Source organism: Phacochoerus africanus, chromosome 1 (assembly GCF_016906955.1).
Source record: "Phacochoerus africanus isolate WHEZ1 chromosome 1, ROS_Pafr_v1, whole genome shotgun sequence".
Lineage (NCBI taxonomy): Eukaryota > Metazoa > Chordata > Mammalia > Artiodactyla > Suidae > Phacochoerus > Phacochoerus africanus.
The window spans coordinates 33,449,423-33,470,597 of NC_062544.1; the positions used below are offsets into that span (position 1 = coordinate 33,449,423).

At 42.2% G+C, this 21,175-nt stretch overlaps 1 protein-coding gene across 6 annotated transcripts in view; it reads right to left on the minus strand.

The window, feature by feature from the left end:
* Window positions 1-5,595: 5,595 nt before the first annotated feature.
* Window positions 5,596-21,175, minus strand: part of PIK3R1 (phosphoinositide-3-kinase regulatory subunit 1) — an 88,794-nt gene continuing 73,214 nt past the window's right edge. For 4 of the 6 annotated variants that reach the window (XM_047797045.1, XM_047797124.1, XM_047797279.1 and 1 more), the window contains 9 exons: window positions 14,134-14,236; window positions 13,484-13,582; window positions 13,195-13,375; window positions 12,817-12,942; window positions 11,997-12,139; window positions 11,626-11,802; window positions 11,464-11,532; window positions 10,631-10,801; window positions 5,596-9,926 (listed from right to left, as the gene is read on the minus strand). In XM_047797045.1, coding sequence (XP_047653001.1) covers window positions 9,737-9,926; window positions 10,631-10,801; window positions 11,464-11,532; window positions 11,626-11,802; window positions 11,997-12,139; window positions 12,817-12,942; window positions 13,195-13,375; window positions 13,484-13,582; window positions 14,134-14,236 — 1,259 coding nt within the window. In that variant the 3' untranslated portion in view covers window positions 5,596-9,736. Of the gene's footprint in view, window positions 9,927-10,630; window positions 10,802-11,463; window positions 11,533-11,625; window positions 11,803-11,996; window positions 12,140-12,816; window positions 12,943-13,194; window positions 13,376-13,483; window positions 13,583-14,133; window positions 14,237-15,679; window positions 16,241-17,680; window positions 18,188-21,175 lie in introns of those variants that run through there. The other 2 variants (XM_047797415.1, XM_047797352.1) reach the window with 2 other exon arrangements.

Here is a 21,175-nt window from a genome sequence, read left to right on the forward strand (position 1 = left end):
ACAACATGGTTTTAAACTGCGTGGGTCCATTTATATGTAGATTTTTAAAAAATAGTAAATACTACAGTACCACATGATCCATGGAGGGTTGAATCTGAGGATGCAGAACCACATATAGAGAGGACCTGTTTGTGCAGAGGAATCATGTATACAGTGGTCGACTATGATGTATGTGGATTTTTGATGGTATGAAGGGTTGGTGCCTCAACGTCTGTGTTGTTCAAGAGTCAACTGTAGTTTTCTGGTTTCTTTGTAGATCCATTTTTATCTTGTGTGTTATAATGCTATCTTTTTTTGTGTGTGTTGATGTCTTGTGCTATCTGCATACCATTTTTATTTCTTTATTGTGTTCTTTTGTGTAATTAGTGTAGGTTTTTCCCTTGTGGTTACTATGAGGTCTACATAAAATATGTTAAAGTTACAACGCTCTATTTTAAACTTCAATATAATTTGTGAACTTTTCACTTTTACTTCTCTTCTCCCTCACATTTTAGGTTATTGTCATTACAGTGTACATGTTCTTTATATTGTGTAACTAATAACAGATTGTCGTTGATATGGTTATTTTCACTATGTTCATTTTAAATAACTTTCAAGGTAGAATTCTAAGTGAATTTTGTACCATTATTACTATATCATAGAATCTAACTATAACTATATACTACTACCAAGGAGATGTATGCTACTTTTTTATGTTGTTCATGATGTTAATTAGCTTTATTTTATCCACTCAAAATACTCCTTTTAGTATTTATTGGAAGACAAGTCTGTTGGCAATGAACTCTCTCAGCTTTTGCTTGTTTGGAAAAGTCTTTTCCTCCTTCCTTTCTGAAGGACAGCTTTCTTGGTTGACAGATATTTTCTTTCAATATATTTAATATGTCATTCCATTTTCTCCTGGCCTGAAAAGCTTCTGTTGAGAACACTGCTGATAGTCTTATGGGGATTCCTTGTATGTAATTTTTCTCTTTTCTCTTGCTGCTCATAAAAGTCTTTCTTTGAGTTTTGACAATTTAATTATGTTGTTTCAGTGTAGCCCTATGTAGATTCAGACTGTTTGGGGTCCTTTGGGCCTTTTGGGGCCTGATATCTGTTTCTGTTCTGGGGACTTTTCAGCCAATTGCTTTAGATATACTTTACCCCTTTATTTTTCTCTTCTTCTTCTGGAATTCCCATAATATGAATACTGTTTCTTTTTATTGTATCCCAGAAGTCTTGTAGGCATTCCTCACTCTTTTCCATTGTTTTGTCTTTTTGCTCCTCTGACTGGTTATTTTCAAATATCTTGTCTTCCAGTTTACTGAGGTTTCTTTTGTGGTGTTGAGTTTGTTTTTGAAGCTCTCTATTGAAATTTTCAGTGCAGTTATTGTATTTTACAGCTCTAGGATGTCTGCTGGGTTTTTTTTTTATGGCTTCTGTTTCTTTGTTGAACTTCATGTTTTGGTAGTTTTCCTAATTTCATTTTGTCCTCTGTCTTTGCATTCTTGTAGTTCACTAAGCTTAAGGGAATTATTCTGAATTTTTTGATACTTCATAGATTTCCATTTGTTGAGGGTTAGCTATTAGAGCCTTATTAGTTTCTTTTGACGTTGTCATATTCACCTGATTTTTGTGTAGGTGTGATACTTGATTGCTTACACTGATATCTGTGTATTTGAGTGGGTAGTCTCCTCTTCCAGACTTTGCAGGTTCACTCTGGCAGAGATAGTTCAGTAGGGGTTTTTGAACAATCTCCTGATAACATCCTTGGGCCAGGTGAGCCTGCTATTAGGGTCTATTTTGGGGTGAGGCAACTGTTTAAGCTCTGAGGTCATGGGTAGGGGGTATGCCACTGGCTAAGAACAGCTGGATAGGACTTCTGGCTTGGTTATTTGCCCAAGGGAGGCTGTAGGATGGGTTCCACAGTTTCCTGGATTCTTTTGTCAGGCACACTGGATGGCAGGGGATGGGTACTATACTCAGTAGTAGATGGGGCTATAAATTAGCTTCCCTACCCTGGCAGGGCAAGCAGGATGGGACCCAAGGCCTATAGAACTCATTCTTTGGGGTCCTGAATCAGGCAACAGTGAGCAGTGAATATTCTGGTCAGATGAGCCCACTGGTTTTGCCCTGCAGACAGAAAATATCTGTGGGCTATGTTGGATGGGCTGTGTATCTTTTGGTTAGGTTCCCTGATCCGGTGGACTGAAGGCTGCACTGAGCAGTGAGCAGGGCTGTGAATTCATTTCCTTGCCTGGTCGTAGTGAGAAAAGCAGCTCCAAAGCCCCAAGGCTCTTTGCTTGTGGTCCTGACTCATGTAGACCCATGCCCCAAGTTCCCTGGCTGAACAGGGCCAGTGGCTTTACTCTGGAGGTGTTCAACTCTGTCCACCTGCCTCTCAGCTCTAGCTTGCAAGTGTATTTACGAGCCCTTCCTGTCAGATGGGGCTGGGGGCCATGTTCTGCAGTGGGTGTGGCTGTGACTCAGACCAGCCTCCAGCACTGGTAGAATTCCTGCTTTTGGGACTTGACTCAGATAGACCTGTACCCTGCCAAGTGCCCTAGTCTGATGACTATGCCATTGGCTTGGTTCTCCAGATAAGCAAAGCTGCTGATGGGGACCACTACTGAAGCACAGGGGTGTGCTTCAGCTTCAGTCCCTTGTTCTAAGATTTTTCTCAGTTGTCTTGTCCATGAAGAGTTGTTAATTCCTCCCCTAGTGAGAGGGAGTTAAATCTAGAACAACATATATCACCATTTTGGTGTTGTCATTTATCAGTAATAGCCATTCTGAGGGGACAGCTCATTGTGGTTTTGATTTGCATTTCCCCAGCGAGTAATAACATTGAGCACCTTTTTAAAGTGTTTATTGGCCAATCAAGTATCTTCTTTAAAAAAGAAGGTCCTTTGCTCATTTTTGAATTGGGTTATTTGTGGGGTTTGTGCTATTGAATTGTATGAGTTTTTTAATGTTTTAGATATAAACCCCCTTATCAGATATATGGTTTTCAGATATTTGTTTCCCATTCTGTTGATTGTCTTTTCATTTTGTAGAGAATTTATTTTGTTGTGCAGAAGCTTCTTAGTTTGATGCAGCCCCTCCTGTTTATTTTTGATCTTGTTCCTGGTGCTTCTAGTGTCAGTTCCAAAAAATCATAGCCAAGACCCGCATCAAAGAGCTTTTTACCTATTATGTTTTATTCTAGGATTTTCATGGTTTCAGGTCTTACAGTTACATCTTTAGAGGATTCTTATGTTTAGACAGATTTTTTTAAGGGACAAGTTCAGAAAAAGAAAAAAAAAATCCCTTTGAGTTGACACAGTATCAAGTCTTAATGTACTATGCTTACCTAACTCCCACCATGTCCCAGAGGATTTGGTAGGCCAAGTTCTCTGACTCAGTGCCTTGTGCTTTAGATAGATGGACAAAGTGTCATTTCCAGTTGTACTCCTCATCACATTATCAAGAACTTGGCTTCCCATTTTCATTCCCCTGAAATGCAACTTTTAGACATCAGCAAGCTAAGTGGACTCCAATTTTGCTAACCCTTTCTTGGCCATTGTCACTGACAAAAAGCCAGTATTACAACTGCAGTGTCTATAGCCACAAGTCCTATTGTGGGTTTTAATTTTGGCCAAATTATAAGTGGAGAACTAGGGGACTGAGCCTCTAATTCACTATATACCAGGTCACACCATATGTACTAGTAGGAGTCCTGTAGACTATCTAGATGTCTAGCCTTATTTCACAGGTAGAGTTGGAAGCCTAGACAGGTAAATGGAGTGGGCCAAATTCCCACAGCTGGTTAAAGAAAGGACTAAGACCCATTTCAGCCTCCTAAGCTATAAGTAGGTCTATTATCTTTGCTATATATTGCTTCTATTATGAGCATAAATTATAAGGTAAAGTATATTATCTTTGATTAATGGCAGTGGCTTTTCATCAAAATACTAGAAGTACCTTTCTAACAATCTGGTAGTCTGAAGTAGTGATTCTCAAATTTTAATGTGCATTAAAATCAACCAAAGAACATGTTGGAAGAGATTTCTGGGTCTCACTTTGAGTTAGTAGGTCAGGGGTGGGGCTCTTGAATAGGCCGGTCTAGGTTTACAAGTGGTCCTCATGTTGATGAGGTCAGCCTGGGGACCACCCTTAAGAGAACCAGTGGTCTAAAGCAAACCCATGTCACTTGTGCCATTTGTCATGTGCCACTGGTACCCTGTCTACCAACTGAATGGTGTGGTTAGGTTTCCCAGCAGGAAGTGAACTTTTCTTTGAACTTTCTAGTGCCTTTTCCAGCATTAGCTTAGGGGTGAAAAGCTGTGGCTTGAGTCAGACTGCCCACGTGCTCTTCTCTGTGCTCTAATTGCTGATGATCTTAGTAAGTCATTTACCCTCAGTGTTTCAGTTTCTTCATCTGTAGAATGGGGATATTGTCTTCTAACTCATAGTTGTGGAAGGATTAAATCAGATAACACATGCAAGGAGTTGAATGGATTTAATCACTTGGTCTATCAATCAGAACCAGTCAGAAAAAAGGAAATGACTCTGGCTCTTAAAGGCTTGAATAAAGAGGATCAGTTTCCTGAGTGATGGAAGGGCTCAGAAGCCAGACTGGGAGTGGTGAGAGAGAGAAGTTTAGTAACAGCAGAAGGCTGCTACCACCCTTTGGGCCAGAGTGAAAATGGGGGAAAGCACTGATGACAGAGCTCAGAAACCAAAGGCTGCTACTGAGAGAGGGAGCATAATGGCTGCTCAGATCCCAAAGAGTGGGTCTGTCTGGCAGGAGCTGGAGCTGCAGGGCAGACACACTACCTAGAAGCCATAGGGCAAGAGTCCTCTGTGATACAGAGCAGGGCAGGGGAAAAGCTGGAAATGGATCTCTAGAGGAACTGCCATGTCGCCATGACTGTAATTACTTGGCTGCCCCTCCCCCATCCATCACTAGACCATGCCTTCATGTCTAGGACCCTCACGGTGCCCCGGTGTTGAGTGAGTGCCAAGTACGTGCACAGTGGCCTCCTCATAAATTCATTCAGCAATCAGAACAAATGGGAGAGCTGTTTCAGATAAGGAATGGTTCATATAGATGGACTTGATGCTACAGTGAGAAGCTAGAATTTGGACTGGATCTTTGTTCCCTGTCGAGAGCCCCATGTCACACCTCTGCAGACTGCTCAGTGCCTTCAGGTATCCCTGCCCTGTGGCTGTTCAAAATATGCAGACTGTAGATCAGAGAGAAAAAGCCAGATACACTTGAAAACCATAGTTTGGAAATGGTTTGGGGATGGATGGTGAAGAGGAAGGACTCAGGGACAATGGACACTATGTTTTCTTAGAGCCAGAACATGCCTTGAAATGATATCACCTAGAGCAATGTCTTTTCATCATTAAAGATATAATGAAATGACGTAAATGACACCAAGCCATCATTTGTGTGACCACTCTTAGTCTTTTTCTCACTTGAGGAAAATGATATAATGTGATGGCAGTGAAAGCGGGTGGGTGGGAGATGAGAGAAACAGCAGCAACATTTATTAACATCGACTAACCAAAAGAGCGAGAGAGCCAAAAAAAATTATTTCTTAGGTGGTCACTGAAATTTCAAACCATAACTTAAGTTTCAAAACAACCTTTATTCTGTTTGAAGACCTAATACAATGCATTAAAGCAACTTAGAACAACAAGACATAGCTCCACTGAATCTAGAGCTTGAACAAATGTCAAGGAGGCACAGTCCCCCCGCCCCCCACCCCAGGTGCCTTGTAAAGGCAAAATTACCACTGACCATGACATCCTCCCTCTCGTCAAAAGACCAACTTTATTTTAACAATGTCATAGAAACAGATTTGTAAAAACATTGAACAGGTCATAGCTTTAAAAAATACACACATATAAATGAATTTTTTTTTTGTTTTGTTCCGTTTTTTTTTTTTTTTTTTTTTTTAAATAGCAGCATCCTGGGCAGCTAATGCTATCTCATGGTGACAAGTTCAATATTCAGTTGGATAGTGTTTCCAATGAACCCAATTCTGCTCCCTCCTGACTCATAATACTAGTAATTTAAATAACTAGATTTTTTTTTTTTAAAGAATTTGGTGTTTCGGAACTTTGTCCCATGTGAGGCATTGTGCTTTAAACTGCCCCTTTCTTAAGTGACCCTGAACTCAGATTTCAGGGTCTGCTTTCCAACTGACTTGGATACCATGCATAGCAAAAGCACAGTTGTTAGAACCAGCAGAATTTTTCTCCCAATAAGGAACATCAGTAGGACTTCCCAGACATGTTACTAGTTCATAACCTGCTATATGACAGAGCACTTGGTTCCCCACAGTAACAGCTCACAGAAACACATTTTGACTTGGACACACTGAAAAACAAGGATTTCCAAGTTAAAGCACGCCATGTAGACCAGCTCCCCCAAAGGAGTTAACTTTTAAACAACACAAAAAAAGCCAAAGAATTATGAACTTCTCACTTCACTTGCACACAATATTCAGCGTTATAAGACAAAACAAAGCAACTTCAAAACAAAACAAAACAAAACAAAACCCATACGCATATACAAGAATTGTACTAGACATCGTCTTGTTAAGTACTTGAACTCAATGACTGTGGATCTGTTTTGGCTGAAAGGTATACTGGAAACACAGTCCATGCACATATACATATATACATATATCCAAGGCTGTGAAGTTGCCAGATGTTGCAAACACAAGATATCTTCCTTTCCACATGGTTATGATGCTTCTTCTCCCTCGTGTATGATAGCCGGTCCCAATGCTCCTACAGCCCTATCACAGCCTCCCTGCAGCTTAGCTTTTGGCTTTTATCTTCAGGATACCACGTTGGGTGGGGAAAATCAATGCATGGATGTCATAAGCATGTATCAGGAGTGCCTCTGCTGTTTCCATTCATACAAGCCACTCAGACAATGTTGTTAGGACATGAATGACTGGACTCAGAGCCCTGCTGGTCAGACATCTACAAGGACAGATGTGGCGGGCATGTTCGACACACTCAAAAAGGCATTTGGCAGAGGTATAGCATCACGGGTAGAATGTAACTCACGGTGATAGGAAACCGCAAATCCTACCTTCGCTGTTCAAAGAAAAAAATGTATTACAGTTGTCTTCAGGAGACACAGAAATAAGGCAAGTGCCTAAATACCATGCCATCTTGGGAAGTGCTGAAGCAAAGACTGATACAAAACTGTAGATTTTTAATGAAATATTCCACCTTGGATCTTACATGTTAGAAATTAAAGTTTCTTAATAGCATAAGTGGATGTGCTACCAAAAAAAAAAAAAACAAAAAAACAACAACAACAAAAAACAAACCAAACCCACCAAACCTAGTTTTTAAACTACTGTTACCTTTGGACTTGTGTGTGAGATATGGAAGGAGAGTTTGAAAGCAGACACTTGTGGACCAAGACCAGGGAGATCATCAGTTGTCTGGAAATGAGAGGGAGAGGGTCAGATAACTCAGTACAGTCAAGTTTGAAGGCTGACAGTCTGGCTATAAGACTGACTATTGCTCTTGATATGAGTAGCTTCATGTAAAAACGAAAAAAAAAAAAATTCGACTGTTGAAGTCAGCTGCTAGACTGATCCTTTCAAAAGAATTTTAAAAGGAGCAACGTTAAAAAAAAAAAAAAAACAAAAAACCAAGCCCCCTTACCCCAGTATTTGAAGGGAGGAGAAGTCAAGCTGTGGTGAATCTAATTTGTGAGCAAGGAAAATTGAAGTTGTAAGATTCTGTGTTCACTGACCCGCGCGTTGACCGTGGTGATAATTATCCTTTACACCTCCCAACGTGAGACATAAAGGCTTTTGCGTATGTCGATTGAGGAGAGAGGCCTCCCACTCTTGGCTTAAGTAGGAAAGAATGCTCTAACCACCCCTTCCTCTCCCCCCCCCCCCCACCCTGTCAAGTGTAACACAATTATTTGGATGAATGAGGACTGTTACTATGAGTCCTACAGTGGCTGCGTGACTTGAACAAGCTCCTCACAGCCCAGGGAGGGGATGCTTAGGGCCATGTCTGCTTGCTCTATGGTCTAAATTGGATGGGAAGCTAGGAAGATAACAGACCACCAGATAGAAGTGTCCTTGCAGATCGTGCTTTTTCTAAAATGGATGTTGGTTGGTTGAAATGGGTAGTCTAATGCTAGAGGGAGACAGGTTTTCTAAATGCAGCGATGATACACCTTGAAATCAGTGTTTCCAAGGAGGGTGAACCCTCCTGCCTGCCTTCTTCAGGAATGAACTCTCTGGCCAGGGGCACTGTGTTGGCCTTCCAGTAGGTTTGTCATTGTCATCAGGGTATTTAACAAGCAGCGGATCCAAGTGGGAAAAGACCTCCCTTTGCAGTGATCCGCTTCTCCGTAATCACAAGAAAGAGAAAGTGCATGCCATCTCGTCACCCCCCCACCCCACCTGTACATCCCTTTGCTACAGCCCCCTCCCTAGATTCAAGAAGTTCACAATTCTTTATGAAACAAACATTCCCAGGTACCGTATTTTTAAGTCTTGAAACAATGTCGTTGAACTCAGCAATACTTTGTCATATTCATATATCTTTCTCTCTCTCTTTTTTTTTTTTTATTGAATAAAGCAGCTTTGAAGCTTATCAGGCACTGCCCAACAAAACATTTAGTCCCCCAAAATCTGTTATGAACCTTTTAACCTTGGGCTAACAGCCAAGTACTCTGTACAAGAAAAACTGTAAAATATTTTATAGTTTTAATTCTGAAGCCATATTTTTTTTTAAATTGGCATCCTGTACATTTCTTCTTTTTTTAAAAAAAGGAAATGAATAACAAAATGAATATTAACAAAAAAAAATCAGGGACAGTATTTTCAAGCAACAAAAACTGGGGCAAGGGGAAGCTTATTCTGAAGGTACACTGAAAACAGGTAACAACAACGAAAATAAAGAATTGCATAGCACTGTGACTTTAGCCTTCAGCACAACAAAACAGAAGCTATTTGGTTTTGATACAAATCCATCTATTTGATAGTTAGTCATCCAATATTATGTACATATTTTATATACTAAATGTCATTTTGAAGTCCTGTTTTCCAAGCTCCATTTTTCTGTTGGTAGGTTGTCTTGGTTTGAAGAGTTTAAACAAAACACTTTCTGGCACTTTGCTACAACAGAATTTCCTCTGAACGTACGTGAGCCGACGTTCCCCAAAGTGTTCCTCTTGAGCGGAAGTGCCTTTCTGCTACATATCGGTTCATTTTGTTAGAAAATGAAATAATCCACAGTGCGATGTGTCTGGGGCCACGGTGCACAGCAACACCCAGGCTGGACCAAGCGTCCCCAGGGCCAGGGCTGGGCGGCCCGTCCCCGCTCCGGTCTCCAAGGTCCCGACTTCTGAGCTGGTAAAGCTTCTGAAAGCATGAACAAGCACCATGGTGAAAGGCCTCTTTGTCCCTGCACACAGAGATTTTTGCATTTCTTTTTCTGTGTCGTGTGTGGTTGTGGCTTTAAATTAAACTGAAAAACAAACCAAAAAAAAAAAAGGAAAAGGGATGCTAAGCACTCCAGGTGAGAACCACACGGCCGTTGCCCAGTGCGAGGCTGCGTTGTCTCCCCTACTGCCGTTATGTCGAAAGCTCGAGTCCCATCTGCAGGCAGACGGCTTCATGTCTGCTGCTCAGGTCCCGGGTCAGGCTGGGGAGGAGCCCTGTGCTTGCCGGAGGCCTCAGAGAGTTGAACTTGAGCAGGTGGCAGGGCCGGCCCTTCATCGCCTCTGCTGCGCGTACACCGGGTAGGCTAGTGTGACGTTGAGGGAGTCGTTGTGCTGCACCAGGGACGTGTGTTGGTAGTGGAGCACCAGTTCCTTCAGGGAGCTGTACAGGTTGTAGGGCTCAGCGAAGCCGTAGCCCGTGGCCGTCTTGTTGATGACGCAGTGCTTGACCTCACCGTCTACCCTGCAGTGGAGAGAGAGCATGCAGGCCTTGAGGAGTGTGGCTGGGATGAGGTGCCTTGGGCATGATCGTCATGCAAAAGTGCACTCGCTGTGGGCCAGCCTCTGTGGGGGCACCGGTCCTGGGTGACTTGTCACCTACGGGCCGAGTGACTGGGGAGGTAACCAGCTTCACGGAGCTGCTGTACTTGGACCAGGAGCGTGGATTAAAAGGAGGACAGCAGTAATGGACGTGTGACAGGGTAGCTCTGAGAAATGAGATCATGTTCGGGGAGGGCTCAATGGCTGCCTGGAACTTGGTCAGCAGCCACTCCGTGGGGACTTCAGCCATCAGTCTGAGTGGCGCCGCCTGACCAAAGTGGTACCTTGTGATGGTGAGGAGATGATTAACAGGATTCCTTCTTCCAGGCTGGCCTGGAAACATCCACACACCTCCCCACCTATGCTTCTACCCTCTGTTCTCCTGCTCCCTTGCCCTCCTCAAAGTTCTTCCCACATCTCTCCTGTAGGGATATTGCTCTGCTTTGATGGAGGGAGATGATGGATGGTAAAATACTTGGAGAACCTCTCCCTGCTAGAGGACACGGACTTCTCCGAAATAATGTTAGTGATCCAAAGTCACTCTTCAACCACCCCCCACCAAGCCAGCCTTGAGAACTACCGCTTTAAGATATTTGACAAGAGAAAGAACTTTCTGGAGATACATACACGACAGAGCAGGCGTAGCAACCCTGTTTACTGCTTTCCCGGACCAGAAAAGTGCCGTCTCGTTTCCCCCGCAGTAGGTTTTCAGCTTTGTTTCGGTTGCTGCTTCCGACATTCCACGTCTTCTCATCGTGGTGGGGCAAGTCCTCGTCGTCTTCCACTAGCGAATATTGGCTAAGGAGGCAGGAGAGAAGGGTCCCACATGAAGGTCACGGAGCCCCTCGCCGGCCCCCGGGGCCCTCGCATCACTTCCACCCCAGTTCCTGCCCCTCCTCTCAGCAAGTCTGACTCAAACTCAACTTTGGCCTGAGTTTCCTCATGGAATTGAGCCTGTAACTCCCTGAACAAAGAGTTAGCAGCATGAAGTGATACTCTTCCTGTTTTCAAGTCAGCAACTATGCTCAGTTACCTGGGCAGAGAGGAAGGTGTTAAACAATCCTGTTTGTCCAGTTTAGATCAGGAAATTGATTGACTAGGAGGAATGCCAGTTTTCAAATAAATGAAACAAAAACATATACTTAAGCTTTAAAAATACACAAGACAGAGTTGCCCTGGCCCCTGATTATTCCCAAAATATGTTGGGATATTTCGGATGGGTCTGGGACATTATCATGGATACGGTGTCACCTTAAGGCACTGTGGGGGTGGGGGGTGGGGGGGAGAGACACCTGTACTTTCCTCTGCTAAATCTTCCTTTTTGAAAATTCTGGCTAAAAAGGCTGAGTCGGTTTCTCCAATGAGATGTTCCAACCCTCACTTGTTCTGCACACAAAGCAAGTCATGCATTTTCCTCAAATGAAAAAACACCTTTGCTCCCTCCCCTCTGTACCACTTACTCTTCCGTGTTTTCATTGCCCAGCCACTCGTTCAACTTCTTTTGCCGAACACCTTTCTGAGTCAACCACCTGGAAAAGAGTTTTAAAAAGGAAATGCATTAAGAATCTCTCTTTCAGCAATGGCCAGTCACGTACCGCCAGGGCTCTGCTTCCAGTACGTACATCAGGTATTGGTCTCTGGTCTTTCTCAGCTGAATGAGGTCAGGTTTAATGCTGTTCATGCGCTTGTCAATCTCGCGATACTCGGCTGCCTGCTTCTTCAGGTCCTCCTCCAACCTTCTTCTGCTGTCGACAATTTCACTGATGCGAGACTTTAACTTTTCATAATTATGCATAATCCTGCAGGCAAGATAAATGCACCCGTGTCGTTAGCTGGTGCGTCATGAAGGTTCCCTCAAAGTTTCACTATTGATTCCCAGCAGCTCTCCTCAGGTAAAGAAAGCTTTCTCTTCCTGTCATTTCACAGAAAGCAAGGTCACCTTTAAACAGTATAAGAGAATTTGGGTGATGGAAAATCCTCCTCGTTTACCAACCTTTGTATTTCTTTCTCATTGCCTTCACGTTTAAACTTTTCTATGTATTCTTTGCTGTACCGCTCCTGGGTTTGGCACTGTTCTTCAAATATTTTTATGGTTTCATTAAATGCTTCAATAGCTGTTCTTTTCATTTGGATTTCCTGCAACACAATTTTAATAAGACAAGGTCATTCCTTTCATAGGGACAATTTCTTATTGCAAGACACTACCAGGACATTTGACTGGCCCTACTATCTAGCATGTAAATACTTTGTTAGCAAGGTGGGACTCTAATTCATAAAACCCCTGCAAAAAGTATCAGAGAAGCACACATTTCCTTTGGCGAATTTTCCCAATCTCTGGAAGATGACTGCTTGACAATTTTCTCCAGTTTGCACCTTTTTAAAAAACCATCCTACTTTATCAGCAGTTTATGGCATCCTTCTGCTCCCTCTGGCGGCTCCAGATACGTGATGGCCTAGAGGAGATTAAGCCTCTGGGAAAACACTGCACTAAATGCAGCCTCCACTTTTCCTGTCAGGGCATATAATAGTTACATCCCCATTTCAGAGACTAGACAAGTTATTATGAGCTTTTACTCTAAAAAGAATCCTTTGATCAGCAATTAGGTCAAATCAACCTAATTTATTATTTCTCATAGTTTTAGGCCTTGTTTAAAAGGTTTAGAGAAAGAGTAGGTAATCAACAATGATTCACAAATAAATGCTCTCTCGTCCCACTTTACTGGAAAAAAACTCAACCTTTTTCACTTCTTTTTTTTTAAAGCTGAATAGGTTGTAATAACTAAGAGCTCTAAAATTTTCCAAAGAAAACTCACCTGGGAAGTACGGGTATAATCTTCATATAATCTATCATATTCTCGACTTTTTTCTTGAAATTGAGTGTTATATTCATGTAATTTTTTCCCCACAGCTTCAATATTATCTTCTTTGACAACCTGATCCTGGAAGGATTAGAGATTGGAAGAAAAGGAAATTCAGTTGATAAGGTATTAAATCAAATGGCAAGTGAGGATTTTTTTCTGATGTCAGGTATTTTGTTCAAGTGTTTTATTAAGCCATGATACACTTGTGGTCACAAAAGTGACAGGCTGAAAGTTTTTCAAACCTGACTACATGGCGTTCATCCGCTTAAAAATGTTGTCGAAGCATTAAGAAGTATTTTGTTCAAATTATTGCAATGAGTAGGTGAATACCTGTTGGTATTTGGATACGGGATACAATAATTTCACATCCAGTTTGGGATTATACTGAGCTAGAGATTCATTCCGGTAGTGGTTTATTAGTTCAACCACAGAGTTGAAGGTTAATGGGTCAGAGAAGCCGTATTTCCCATCTCGGTGAAATATTTTGATTAATTTGTTATTTCCTCCTTTCCTGTGAATGCAATATGAAAATAATGACATTAGAATTCTCTTTTTAAAATAAACGTGGGCTTTACTATCACCTTGAACATTCCAATTTTAGCTACACGCCCTAACTTACCTTAGTGTAAGAGTGTAGTCACCATGCATTTTAGTAGATGCGTCTCGTACCAAAAAGGTCCCGTCAGCTGTATCTCGAAGTTTTTCATTCACTTCTTCCCTGAAGTGAAAAGAACACGAGACAATGCTCATCTCAAGGATCTGGTGACTTTCAGGGCTTAAGAATTTATTCTTGAACCCAACACTCCAGTCACTCTGACACATCAGCACAGAAAATTGTGATTCCCTGAAAGGTTTCCACTCCAACTCCTCCCTCCCCTTAAAAAAAAAAAGCAAAAAAAAGCTTAGAATAAAAATGCCACTTGATTATGTTGAAGCTAATAACATTAATTCTGAGGGTTTCTGTCTAATAAAGAGAGTGACTTTACAGTCCGCCTTTAGGCAATGCCACTTCACCCTGCTGCCTCCCTGACATCTCTGTCAATAATGAAACTTCTCGGGTATTTAATTTCCTGTGGCATCCAGCACCCACAGTTCCCCAGTGCTCAGTGACTTCTATGGTCGTCTTTGGAAGAGGACCAACTATGCTTCTTGCTTATGTTGGATGATATCCTAAAATTGGAACCTAGCAAGCTGGTGTTTTTGCTTTTCTTTCTCTTCATCTAAAACTCCCTGGCTCTAGTGAAAACTCAAGTGTTTCCAGAGCCTTACCTCGAGATATCTCCCCAGTACCATTCAGCATCTTGTAAGGACATATTGTTATTCATACCGTTGTTGGCTACAGTAGTGGGTTTTGGTGGTTTAGGAGGCAGTGCTGTAGATTAAGGAGAAAGAAGGTTTTTGCAATCCCAACTACAAATCAACATTTAAAATTCAAGCTAAGTTCTTTTAGATATATACCATCCTCAGGCAGAGAGGATGAATTGTGAAACATAGCAATCGTGCACAATTCCATGAATTTTTTTTTTCTTAAATTAAAAAAAAAACAACTCAAAAAACAGGAATGTTTTTTAAAAGAGAAGAGCTTAGAGGCCAAAAAATAAAATGGGCTGGCCATGTGAATGAATTTCAAAGTAAATCCCAGAGTCATGACATGTTTTACTTCTAGGCTCGAGCTGTATTCAAGTTTCATATCTGGTCAAATCTATCTAAAGTAAGAAACCACAAACAGAAGAGCAGGAGCAATCACATGGGTTGGTTTTAATTTCCTCTTGTTATTTAATTATACAAGACAAATTTGGTTTCTGTCCTGCACAAATGCTGTTGTGGTAATAAAAAGCTCATCTACAGCACTGTTTTAAGAGGAGGAATTGGGTTTCTCTAATCTTAGTATTTCAGGCACTGTTCTGCCAGAAGCCACTTGGAGAAACTCATCTGTGACCTAAATCTCTTTAGTATTCATGTTAATATTCTGTTTGGATAACTGTGCTCTGTATTCTGCCAAGACTGATTAAAAACCATATTCCTTTTCTTCAATGTCAAATCATATTCATATACCAATTGGTGACAAAGACTGCAGTGTTTCTGAATTTCCTAATTGGGAGGAAGGCTAACATTGAAATAAAATAACTGAGAGAGCAAAATAAGTCCAGGATGTTCAGCTAAATTCTAAGTCATAACTTTTAAAGCACTGTTACTATTTTAAGCAAAAATTATTTCAGGAATCTATCAGGAATATTTTTATAAAGACTGGGACTCAATAATGGAAAGCCAACTTCTTTCCTCATTACAGTATCTTAATAGAAGAAAAAGCAGGCAAAGTCTCAACATTTGATTAGTATATAGTTTCAGGGCACCTAGAACTGAGTTGCAATACTGCTACATTTGACATGCTTTCTAAAGTACCCGGTGTTATCACTGCAAAGTACCATACTGTTCTCATCCACTGTCAACAGAGAAAAGCAGCACCAAGGATGCACCTTTTAAATTAAAGGAACAATATGCAACAACAGCACGCAAACGGCAAATGAACTTGATTAACAAAAGACACGAGTGAAAAACTGGAATTCACTTTATATCCATTCAACTAAGAATAAGCATTTACCCCACACAGCCTGACCTGCTTGCTTCCACAGCCAGTCAAACAATTTGTTTCATTTTCACACTATGATTCAAACTCATTCATATTAAATTAGAACAAATTAATAAAAACAGAAATCCAAAAGAAGGATCTGCTAACAGTAGTTGTCAAAAAAAAAAAAAAAAAATTAAATGCTACAACATTAACTAGCTTTCCACAAGAATACTGCAGTATTACCTGGTGGATCCATTTCTATATAAAACATCAAGTCTGTGCCACAATTTATATCTGTCTTAGCATATTCTAAATCCAGGTCTTCCATATTCCAAACAGTGTTGTACATTTGTGCGAGAGTTTCCTTGGCTGAGCTCAGTTATAAGAAAAGAGTCCGGCTTTCTTTGTAATGGTGTCTTGGAATTCATTTTAAAACCTATAAGGGGCTGCACTGTAACCTATGACATCACACAACCCAGCCAATCAAGTCAGAAAAATGTCACCAGACCACTCCTGCTTCATCATTTCTCTTCTCCACCAGCCTTAACACAGCCCCGACCTCAGGAAGCTCCTACATTTAACAGAACTGCACTGTACACACGCTCGTCGTTTCCAAAAGGGGTTTAATTTGACTGTTCTCTAGCCGTGAGTTTTCTAATTCCTTTTTTATTGCTCCTTGCAGCATGGTACGCTCCGCTGCTGGCAGGTTGACAAAAGCTGATATGCTGCAGCATGCAGCTTTCTGCTCCCCCAGTGCATCTGGGTTTATAGATAGCCGGGTCATTTTCTTGGTTTAAAAATCGTACAAAGGCATCAAAATGGTCTACTTAAGATATATTTTACAGCCCTAAAAGGCCTCCCCCTGTATATTAAACGTAGGGAGGATCAAGCACTCTGGGTATTTAATTTCAGTCCTCCAAAATTCACTGCAAACTCAGAACTTAAACACTGTCACGAAACTACCCATTTAGAAAGCACAGTTAAAAGAAGATGTAGAGGCAAAAATCTCTGTTAAACATTGCAGTTAAAACTAGACTTAATAGACTATGGAAAGGACCTCCCCCCCACCCCCCGCTGGCCGGCCGGAAAAAAAACGAAGCCATATATCAGAAGGGAGAGTATAGGCAGAGTGATCTTGCTCAAGTATTTCTCACTGATGAGCCCATTTTCAGATTTATTGTGCTAATACTGCTTGGGAGGGTGGGTGATGTAATCACTTTTGGGGGAAGGGCTTTTTCCCCCTCTATCCCAAATGCCTCACGCTTTGGGAACAAATATTATTATTATTCTTTCTTCCAAGTGTTGCCTGTCAGAAAATCAGTTCCTCTATAATGAGAGAAGGGAGAAAAGCACCCCCCCATGCACGTTTTTAAAACTATAGTAGGCTTTGTGATCTATGTCCATGTGCATGTAACATAGTTCTGTGACAATTTAAAGAACACAAAAGTCCTTGAAATTTATTCTTAGACTTTCTGTCAAATTTGGAATCATAAAACATATAGAAATAGCCGAGCAAAGGGAAAGCATTCTCTGCGTACTGTTCACATGTCTCTCTTCTAGTTTAATTCATTTCCCCCCTTAAGGAGAAGGCCGGGTCAACCTATACCCTCCCACGCTAACCCACTCGCGTTTTCTCTTGGCCCAAAGATTTAAGTGAACCTAAATTCAAATTCAAAGAAAAATGATAAAAGTGGGGGTGGTGCTGAAGGAGGGAGGTGGATATGCCCTCACATAAAATTTAGAAAAAAATCCTCTTAAATAAAAATGTTAACCGCAGTCCTCCCAGCAGCTGTAAACTGCGTGACAGCCCAGAGGGGCCCCACCCCCCATGCCTCTGGGGGCACTAGGTGCAAACCGGTCCTGCTGCTGCTGGAACCCATGTGGCAAACAGACCCGGGGAAGAGGGCAGGGAGACAGGTGACTTTCCACGTCTCTCCCAGGCCTGGCCAAGCCCCAGCTTCCAGACCAGCACTACTTGGTAATTACCTCCTTCCCCATTTCCAACCAAAACCCATCTTTCCCTCACACTGCGCCCCCCGAGGAACTGGGGGAGTGTCTCCCCCTAATCTCTCATCTGCCCTCCCCAGGCAGCGCTTACTACCTCCCCCCCTTTCCCTGCCACCCCCCCCCCCCCCACCTCAACACACACCCACACACAGACACACAAAATGCAAGGTTCACAGAAGGACGGAAAACAGTGAAACAGCTAGGGGCAGAACAGTGCACAAATGAAAGGCAACTTACTTTGCAGGTTATGCATTTCAGTGGTTTCCCTTAAAAATGCCTGTATCCGACCATGAAAAAAAAAAAAAAAAATCCCCAAAGCAATTCCTCCAGCGCTGGAGGCGCAGAAGCCTGGCTCGGATGGAGGGAGGGTCGGACGCCTGTCCGCCTGCCGCCGCCGTGCAGTTCAGCGCCTGCCGCCGGCACAGGAGCCCGCTGTGCGCCGGGACCCGGGCCGCGCCAGGGAGGAAAAGAGCCCGTGCGCTCGCACGTCCCTTTCAGATAAAGATCGCGGCTTCATGATTAACTTGGGCAGGTTCAAATATTTGCTGAGGTAGGGATTTGGGGCGGGGGAGGGGAGCCCAAGTCCAAGTCGAAGTTGTCATCGGCTAACAAGTGGCCAGGGCTGGCCCCCGTCCTCCTGTCGCGGAGGAAGTGAGAAGGCCATTGTAGACAGACGCAAAATAGGATCACGGACCCGCGGGGCGGCGGCGCGCTGCTCACGGGGCTCAAGTGGCCACAGAGAAGCGAGGCACTAGGCGCTGCCAAACACAGGAAGTGGCTGAGCTAGTTCAGCAAAAAATAGAATCAAAGCCTTGCTTGTAAAGGCCTGAACCTCTCTCAGAACGACCCAGAACACCGTGCCCCACTCACGTCCACCTCCTCCCCCACCCCAGCACAGAGGGCTGCAGGTGTCACAAGGGAGCCCAATGGGGGCCACCCTGCAGGGAACAGGTTTACAAAGGTTTCACAGAAGGAGGCACCCAGGGAAAAGTATGTGACTCTGCACGGATACACTAGGCTCTGTAACATAAAAACCACCCCCCAAAATAAAAATCCTCCTCTGCAGCTATTTCTACGAAGTCAGTTTCAACTCCCGTTAAAATGGCCCTAAGAGGTGTGTCTGCATTAGGTTCGTGTAAATGCTACATGGGGCAAAGGACAGGAGGGCAGGGAGAATGGCACACCTTCCTAGAGTTTTTTTGCCTTTGAGAAAGTTGCAGTGAAGCCTTAGGGACTGTTGGCTGCTATTTGAGGAACTAAAATGTGGCCTAAGAAAAATTTTCACTCCCATCAGCGTAGATAGCTTTACTTTCATCCCGTGAAGCTTACCCAGAGTAAAATCACAGAATTACTAGCTTTAAAACGAGGAAAAAATCCTCAGATCCTTCAAGCAATTCCCTCTTGCTATACTCTCTCTCTCTGGTTTGACCCCCAGTGAAGTGGTTTGCACAAGATGATAGCACAGGCTAGAATCCAGGACCAGAACCGAGCCTGCTAATGTTTGCTCCTAAACTGCTTTTTCTCCACCCACTGGCCCTGCTCTTTACTTCCCTCTGACAGAGAAAGTAAAAATTAACAAGTGAAACTGAAGTTAATTTCTTTTAAGCCACATGCAAAAAATTTCACACCTACAACAAAACTTTTTCTGTTTTCTATTTTTAGTTTTATTAGAAGAAAAAGCTACCTTCTAATTATCTTTGAAAAAAACAGAGGTTCTGTCTGTAATACCCTCACACTCCGTAACGAGAAGGTGACCCAAAGGTGCTGATACAGAGTCCACACTGGCAGGAACCAGCTTCAGGATTACTTGCAGTATCTGGGAAGCACTGCTGTACTCACAATGCAAGTGATTTTACAAGCTCTCCTTTGGTGCAATTGATATAATTTGAACTATCTACTTTCCCAAAGGTGGGGGGGATAGTGCATCTCCTGGCTCCTGCCAGCTGATCCCAGACACAGGGTTAGTTCAGAGAATGCCCTTGTATCCTCAGCTGCATAATCTTGCCCTACTTTTAAAAATAGTCTTTCTAAAGCTGGAAACCTCGGAAACATCCGTCTCTTAAGCATACCTGTCTGGATTCACATGACATGTCATGTCAAAACCTTCTAAGATGAAAATGCTCTCTAGTCCAACAGTCTATTTTCCCTTTCAGAAGAAAATTATCTGCTGGGAAACAGCACACTTTCTACTTAGAGAAAAAAGTCTTCAAATAGATTTGAAAACTTTGCTTCAGATTTCTCACAATATGTACAATCACCTACCATAGAGATTCTCTTATGTTACTGAAAGTGTGAGCTTTTTCCTATTTAAGTCAGTTCAGTGGTCTGTAAAACACATGCTCTTTATTAGCTTAAAAAGGGAGCCCTCTGCTGGTAGAACACCATCAGTAACTTCTGCTTAGGAGAAAACAATCAACTTTCTGTGTATTTCATTCATCTCCCACCATGTCCAAAGTCTCATTATTTTGTGTGAGACTAATTGCCCAACTGTCACTTAATCTATATGAGTCCCTAAGAAATAAATAATAAATCAAATGCACAGATGCCTTAACAACCCAGGAAATATTTTTCATGTGCCTGCTAAGCTCTTTTGAGAAAACTTGTATTTTAACTTGTGAAACCCAGACTCTACCACCCTGGAAAACTTATATAACTGAAAACTAACTGTACCTTCTAGGTTCTTCAAATCCCTAGGTCATACTAGTTTTCCTTTCCTCAAAAATTTTGTACAACTCACTCAGAGGCAAAAAGAGGCCATATGTCGCTTCCCATGTGTGCTCTAGTCCGGAAAATGTCCCTTAATCATTAAGATAAGTATGTAAGTTACAGACTGAACACAGTATGTCCTATGTGCCAATCACCGTTGAGGAGCAAATGACCCACGAGGACCTTTCATCCTGCACAGCTTCTTACGTGGCTCTGTGGGCCACGATTTATGAACAGAAGCCCATAAAAAGGCAGTGAGAAAAAAAGTCAATGAACCAAAACCTTCTTTTAAGGATTAAATTGATGCCTCCCTTCATAATTTTAACTGAAAACAAATTAGGACAGAAAAGCCTTTAAGGATGATACCAATTCTTTACTCCACATCCAGGGTTCTTAATGACCCTGTGCTAAGAAAAATGTCCATCTGAGTTTATAAATAAACTCAGGTTTCCATAACACTGATGCACTCTACAAAGTATCTGAAAAGGTGTGCCCATTGCTTAGCAGAAAAAAAGAACCCATTCCTTGTTATTTCCCTCTCTGAGGTCCCTCGAGAGAAAGAGAAGGCTTGCACTGCAAAAACAAAAGTAAAACTGAACTATATCCACCAATACATGCTCCTCTTCAGAGCACAAATAAAACTTCCTATTTTTTGACAAAACCTAGTACACCTTGCCTGTGTTTACTCCTACCCGGCTAAACACATGTATTTTTTTCTAAGTTTCATTTCTCACCTTGGAAACAACCCTCTAATGTCAGACCACATTTTAAACCCAATAAAAAATAAATCAGAGAAAAGTAAAACTCTTTGAAAATCATTTCCCTCTACCTTAGTGCTTGCTTTCGTCTTGGTTGCAAACCAAGCCCAGAGCATTTAAAACAAGATTTATGAATCAGGCTCTTCAGGATGAATGTTTTGCAATGCACGAGTGGTTAAAAATTAACTTTGACAGGTGTAGAAGGGCAGGGGGGAGAAGAAGTCATTGATTCTCCCCCTGGGCTTGAGGGTGCAATATTAGATGTCAA